Genomic DNA, 7,158 nt, shown 5'->3' with positions numbered 1-7,158 from the left:
TTTTAGTTGATCATCACGTAACATGTTTTTTGTGTATTATATATTGAAATGTAGTGTTAATCAATATATTGTAATAAAAATATATATAAGCAAACATGTTTTTATTTTAATTAATATTTTAAAATTCTAAAACTGAATGAAAAGAAAAAAGAACTGTAGTACTTATACCCCTCTTTGCAACCGCGGATTCCCATTCCTTCACCTCCACATAGAAAGGGCAAAGCCCAAAAGTAACGGGTCGGCTCCCAATTTAGTTAAGAAAACAAACCCTCCTCCATTTTCAAGTCCATCACTCATCAGCCCCCCACTAGAACCTTCGAAGAGGTGGCCTTCCTTCTTCTCTCTTACCCTTTCCCTAATTAACTTGTAGTAATTAGGGTTTCTCTAGGGTCTTACTTGGAACCCATTTCCCTCCAATTCTCAATCCGGGTCGTACAGTTGCAGAACCAAGATTCAATGGTCCGGTCCCACGGCATCCGCCTCGCCCGCCGCTCCCTTTCCTCCATTCTGCTCCACAATTCGCCGTCCTCTGTACACCTTCTCTCTCTGTCTCTTCTGTGTGTATATATGTGTGGGAGTGGTGTGGGTGTTTCGCTGTTACAGTTGTAGTGATGGGTTCTTATTGTTGTTGTACTTGATGGCAGTTATGTGATTCGTTGTTGAAAGAGGGCTGCAGGAACTTCAGCACTGCGTTGTTTGATCAATCTAGAGTTCCTTTTAGTTCCAATTTTGGAAATGGTACCTGATATTTTTGCAGTGAGGATGTTTGTGAGCTTTTTATTATTTTTTTCTTTTGGCTTAACTTATGTGGCTCTGATGCTCTCTGTTTTAATGAAATACAGTTGGTAATGAGAAGTATTGTATGAAGCTGGGATCATTTGGTGAAAATTTAGGCGCAGCACGGTCAATTCATAGCACTGGTAAATTTGACCTAGTGGAGTATTTTCCTTTTCTGTTCTTTTTCCTATTAGAAGTTTTATACTTGTTATTTGAGAATTGGATAAGATGAATCGTATTTCCATAAATTACACATAATGGTAAAGATACACGATCAGATGGTATATAGAGAATATATTTAGCACGACAAGTGCTCTCTAATTTCAGTGAATGCGAACAGAGGGATGTCAAAATTGATTGTTGAAGAGGAGCTATTACTGTAGTTCTGTTACATCTGCACAGTTCTGTAATCTGTAGAGCCTTGTCAAAAGTTACATGTTAGGTAATGGTGTTATCTTTTCTCTTACCCCCTGCTTTATGGTCTTCCCTGGTTAGGACATTTGTCAAGAGATTATTACGATGTACTGGGCATCAGTAAAAATGCAACTGCATCAGAAATTAAAAAAGCTTATTATGGGGTACGTTCCTGGCTCGTCACTTTTGGCATGTTGCTAATATATATGTTGGAATGGTTCCCAAGTCTTTTTCATTACTTATATGATTTACTTGATTCTGCAGCTAGCAAAGAAGTTGCATCCAGATACAAATAAAGATGACCCAGAAGCTGAGAAGAAATTCCAAGAAGTTCAGAAGGCATATGAGGTACATTGTGAAAATTTTTTGGTTTTGCGGAGCAGAACTCATAGGTGTTATCTATGCATGTATTTTAATCTTGTTTTGTGGTTGCAATTTTTGTAGGTCTTGAAAGATGAAGAAAAGCGCCAGCAATATGATCAGGTCTATCTTTGCTAATTATATATGACTTCTTGTAGTAATTTGCAGAGTTTGGTTCCAAGAATGCATCATAATTATTGCGTGCTCACATGGTTTCTAGATGTATATGCATGTACATATGGTTTGGTATATAGGACAGTTTATTCGGATTTAATAATAATTTACATAAAAATTACATAGCGTATGATTCATAGATTTAGAAGTTTGCTCTGATTTTTCCCTGACATCTTACCATGCATAGATACTCTTTATGCTTTTTAAGTGAAAGCTAAATGCAATTGAATCTTTTTTTACTTCGTCTAGATATATAACACAAGTATATTACCTGGTGTATCCCTTGTGTTAAAATAAATTTGAAATATTTAAGCCTACAAGTTGGTGGGAAAAAATATGAAAGCTGAATATGGACTTATCGAAGTGCTTAGGGGCATTTTCCTGTGAAAATTAACTGTATATGCGTTATACATGGATTATTCATGTTAATTGTGGAGGAATACATTTTATTTCCTTCATTCTTTTCGCTTTTATATTAATTTTCCATTTTCTGGGTCTAACTGTTTATGGCGTTTGTATTTTGACAGATTGGCCATGAAGCTTTTGAACGCGCTGGTAATGGCGAAGGTCCAGGATTTGATCCATTTGGAGGTGGCTTTAATCCTTTCCAGGACATATTTAGAAATGCTGATGTAAGTCTTTTGAAGAGGTTATCTCTTCTACTATTTCACTGCATATATGCTTTCATATTTTTCTCAATCAACTAGACTCCTTGAACTATGCTAGCGCTGATTGTAAGACAAGATTTTAATAGTCATTAAGTAGTTTATTGAGTACATTTCTAATGCTTAGTGTTGATGGGTGTATGTAAAAATGTATCTATTTATGCCACTAAATTAGGTAATTGTATTGCAGTACCTATTTTTTGCGGTTGAAGGTTTTGAATGTATACAATAATCTTGTAGCTGCTTTAGAATGGTGGTAATATGGAGATTGCAGGTGTATTTAGTTGTTCAACTCCTAAATTGCTTTTTTAGATCGGAAACTAAAAAAAGAGTTTTTATTAACTGGGATATACTTTCACTGTGGCCTCTCTTCATCTTTTATTCTTTGACTGCAAATGCTGGGCTCATCTGACCCTGCAGCTTTTAAATGCTATCTGACTAATGGCAAAAAGTTTCAAGTGGTGATTTTAAACTCTGTGTCCAATCCTTATACTAATTGCAGATGCAACAGCTATTAAAGTTTTATTCAGACCGCACGGCTGATTGGTTTATTGCCTTAACATATTAATATTTGCTAAGTTGCATTATAGTCTTGTCATTTTTCTCTTTGTACTTTTTATAACTTATTTTCTTAATTTGTGAGATCTAATGTGTTCTGTTTTGGGCATTCTGACATACTCGGTTGTGGAGATCAGATTTTTAACATCTTCAACAGGGACATGGGGGGCGAAGATGTCAAGGTTATGATTTGCTTTTAATGATAGCATTATGAAGTTAATGGTTTTCCTTATCTGAATTCTCACAAATTTCAGCTATTGACTGCAGGTTTCAGTTGAACTTTCCTTTATAGAAGCTGTCCAGGGATGCACCAAAACATTGTCAATCCTGACTGATTTGGCTTGCAATACTTGTGGTATCGCAATATGACTTTCCTCTAAGTAACTTAAATCAAATTCATTGAGTCCCTTAAATCACTATTAAACCATTACGTTCGAATCTTTTAAGTTGGTTACCTCATTTACTTATACATGGATGGAATTCCCGGTTTATAAATTCAGATTTTTATCGGTGATGTTTTCTTGTATTTGGTTCTCAACCAATCTTGAATTGTTAGGTGGAACTGGCGTTCCTCCTGGGACCAGGCCTGAAACTTGTAAACGCTGTAGAGGCTCTGGCATGGTGAGTACCTTCACATCAATACCATATCATTCTGTTGTCATATTGATGAAGTCATACTAATATTTAGGTTTTCCTCTCAGACTATATCACAAAATGGTCCGTTCACACTTCAATCTACTTGTCCAAATTGCGGAGGAGCTGGAAAAATTGTATCGGTATGCAATTTTTAGATATTCTGATAAGATGTGTTTTCGCATGCTCAGTGTATCAGCCTGATTAATTGTTGCTTGTCGCATATTTTAATGTGCCTGGTCTTCATGGGGGCGTTTAGTCTCCCTAGGTAGATTTTTTCATTTGCTAGGACATCTTTCCATCTATGCGGTGAAACAAAAAGTCACTGGTGCTTTTTGTTAGCACAACTGGTGTTATTCTGATTGCTACTTGGACGGAAGACTGCGGTCCACTTAAGAGTGCTGGTCTAGTACATCATGGTTTCAGTCTTCTTAGGAACATCTTTTGACTTTTCAAGAAACAATCAAGAGCACAAAGAGAATAGTTTCCTACTGCAGGACTGATGGTCCAGAGTCACAAAAGAATGGACTCTAACATTGTGATTGTCATGTTATATGTTAGTTGTGTCTGCTCATCTCCACATTATGTTCTTTGGCATGTGAAAATCTGATTGAAGTAATAGTTGATGAACTTGTTTTCATTGTTCTGCTCAGATATGAAGCTTTAACTACACTCTTGGAAGTTTTAAACTTTGTGCTATAAAGGAAAGATCTTGCAGCTAACTCTCTTGATGTATTTTGTGGCTTGCATTATGCATACAAAACAACAGTGGATTACTTTTAGAATGGGATTTTGGGATATTTTTTATGATTTAGAATAATGAAATTGGTGAATTAATAAGATAATTTATTTTCTTTTGGCAACAGAGCTTCTGCAAGTCTTGCAAGGGTAAACGGGTGGTGAAAGGGACAAAAACAGTGAAGTTGAACGTCATGCCTGGTAATTTCATGGAAAAGTTATTTTTCTTTGTGTCTATTTTGTTTTGTTTGCCTTCTTTAGAGTTCCATACTGCATATTTGTTCAGCAGTTAGAAACTTTAACGTACATCATATTCAATAATCTCATTGTTAAAGCGAGATTTGAAAATTATATGGCTCGTATTTTATTACTTATTTGTGTAAGGTCCATTAATAAGGAGCATTGTATCTTGATTCCACAATATATGCAGGGGTGGACAACAATGAAACTATTAAGATTCCCAGAAGTGGCGGAGCTGACCCTGATGGAAATCATCCTGGTGATCTATATGTCATGATCAAGGTTGCTTGATTGGCCCCATTACTACCTCTAGTATTTTTGTATTCTGCGAGGGTGGTCTCATTGTGGTTGCTGATATGCTCATAGTTGTGCTGGTGTATTTTTTACAGGTTAGAGAAGATCCAGTGTTCCGCAGAGAAGGGGCTGATATCCATGTTGATGCAGTATTAAGCATCAGTCAGGTATGCATATGAAGTAGTAGTTTGTGAGGTTTCAATTTTTTTTCTTTGAGAATGATACAGATTGATGCTTGTCTGTATTCTCTTTTTCATGCAAATATTCTTTATCTTGGTTGATATTCTTTTGTAGGCAATCCTGGGAGGAACAATCCAGGTGCCAACTCTGACTGGGGATGTTGTCGTTAAGGTCTGTCTATAGTTACTTTGACTTATTTCTTGTTAACTAAATAAATAAACAATGTGGTAATGGAAATGTGAACATGGAGTTTCGATCTCTCCTTTCGTCTTCAACATTCTCCTTTTGCATATGAACTTGCAATTACTTGTAGCTTTCTCCATTTTTTCCTTATCTTTTTGGGTTTTGGGGGAGGGGGGGGGGTTAGGGTCTATATTTTATGGTCCCAAAAGCATTTTGGTATAGAATACTTAACCATGAGCTATCATCACTGCTATTTATCTTTGGCTCCTATGAAATTCACTATGTATTTGTATATGTTACAGGTGCGACCTGGCACTCAACCTGGCCAAAAGGTGGTGTTGAGGAAAAAAGGTAAAGTTTACCTGGATACCTTTTTCTATGAGTCAATATCACTGATTGATATTCTAGAACTTGCTGGACCTGCATTTACATAGATGTGGAGATGCATGTCGTCTTGCTTGCAGGATGCAGTTACAAATAGGTTCACATTTTTTAGCAGATTTTTGGTTATTTATTAGCTTTGATTAATGGATATCTTATTATGAACTTCATTAAGAAAGAATTTGTCTGGAAAACGCATGTGAATGCTCCACTGACCTTGGAATGAGTTATCATAGCAATAGGCTTCTAGAGATAATAACATGATGATTGCTTCATCTGTGGTGTAGAACTTGCGAGTTTATGCATTTAGGTCATGCTGTATAATTAGTCTTCACTACAGCATTGAAAGAAGTTGTATTGTGTGCAAGACTGATCCCAAGAAAAGGAAACTAATTGTAATCGGAATCAACTGTGATGTTGCCTTTGGTGGAAATATCCTGCCATGTTTGACTAACATTCCATGCTGGATTTCTATTTTCTGAAGGAAGCGCGCAATAACAATCCTCTATATGTTTTGTGCAGGGATTAAAATCAGAAACTCTTTTTCGTTCGGCGATGAGTACGTGCACTTCAATGTCAGCATCCCGACGTAAGTAGCTAAATTGGGCTGGCTTTACTTATTTCCTTTGCGCTTTTTCGTGTAATTTCTTTTGTGTTCTCTCAATACTTTCATTTCTCAACTACAGTATCTGTTGTAAGAGAACTGTGTGTTAACATGAATTATGTTACATGGCCTCCTCTGAACATGTATTTTTCCATGTATGTGCTGAAGAGTAGATTTTATCCATCTGCTGGTGGAAATTTAATGTTAACATGTTCAGACCTCTATTCTTAATCGTCTTTTACATGTCATCTCACTATTTCACTAATGTCTTCCTATTACCTTGTGTCAGAAACCTGACCCAGAGGCAGCGCCAATTGATTGAGGAGTTTGCCAAAGAAGAGCAAGGGGAAGATGATAAAGGGGCAGCTGCAAGTGCATCAGGTTGAACCCTATAACAACTCTGTCGTGCATTAAATTGGCAGTGCTGAAGAAAAAGAATCATAAATTCATACATGGCCTTCATTTCCTGGAGGTGAAAGATTTTGGCCAAGCAATTTTGAGTTAGGAGGTAGAAGATTACAATATTTTTGTACCTTCCCGTTGTGGGGTAGGATATGTAATATTTCTTGGTATCCAAAACTATCCATAATAAACCTGAGAACATCAGAAGAACAACAATTGTTATAGATGGTATTGTGCTGAAAATCAGGTTGGCCAGCAGTTAACAATGTTGTACATAAAACACATTAGTTTTCAGAAGATGCAGCCACTAGATGCTTGTTAGTTTCATTTAGTGACTTGCTATAGCAGCTCACATCTCTCCGAGCTATATATTGATATTCCAGATCCGCATATAGACTCCTTATGCATGCAGTAATGTAAGGTTTTCTAGTTATTGATGTTCTACCATGAAAATCCCTCTAGTTGTGGACTAGAACTCAAGATCAAACAAAGCAAATTTCTGTTATACTTACCAGTACGGATAAGCATGATGAATCTTTGGTAATAGGTTGAGTC

The 7,158-nt window shown here is 36.5% G+C and overlaps 1 protein-coding gene across 2 annotated transcripts; it reads left to right on the top strand.

The window, feature by feature from the left end:
- Window positions 1-207: 207 nt before the first annotated feature.
- On the top strand, window positions 208-6,930 carry LOC105173487 (chaperone protein dnaJ GFA2, mitochondrial). Of its 2 annotated transcripts, XM_011095239.3 has the most exons (18): window positions 208-531; window positions 645-738; window positions 843-920; window positions 1,273-1,355; window positions 1,456-1,539; window positions 1,636-1,674; window positions 2,253-2,357; window positions 3,086-3,130; window positions 3,216-3,303; window positions 3,505-3,569; window positions 3,650-3,724; window positions 4,448-4,520; window positions 4,750-4,841; window positions 4,949-5,020; window positions 5,148-5,204; window positions 5,519-5,567; window positions 6,120-6,186; window positions 6,491-6,930. In XM_011095239.3, the coding sequence occupies exons 1-18, from the start codon at window positions 457-459 to the stop codon at window positions 6,585-6,587; spliced, it is 1,338 nt and encodes a 445-aa protein (XP_011093541.2). In that variant the 5' UTR covers window positions 208-456; the 3' UTR covers window positions 6,588-6,930. The 2 variants fall into 2 exon arrangements, with proteins under 2 accessions (XP_011093541.2, XP_011093543.2); XM_011095241.3 differs by lacking the exon at window positions 208-531 and having other exon boundaries at window positions 645-756.
- The last annotated feature ends 228 nt before the right edge of the window (window positions 6,931-7,158 follow it).

The sequence above is a fragment of the Sesamum indicum genome, linkage group LG11 (assembly GCF_026168435.1).
Source record: "Sesamum indicum cultivar Baizhima isolate 11 linkage group LG11, ASM2616843v1, whole genome shotgun sequence".
NCBI lineage: Eukaryota > Viridiplantae > Streptophyta > Magnoliopsida > Lamiales > Pedaliaceae > Sesamum > Sesamum indicum.
Note: the sequence above shows the minus strand (reverse complement) of the source record. Positions and strands in the feature narration are given on the sequence as shown.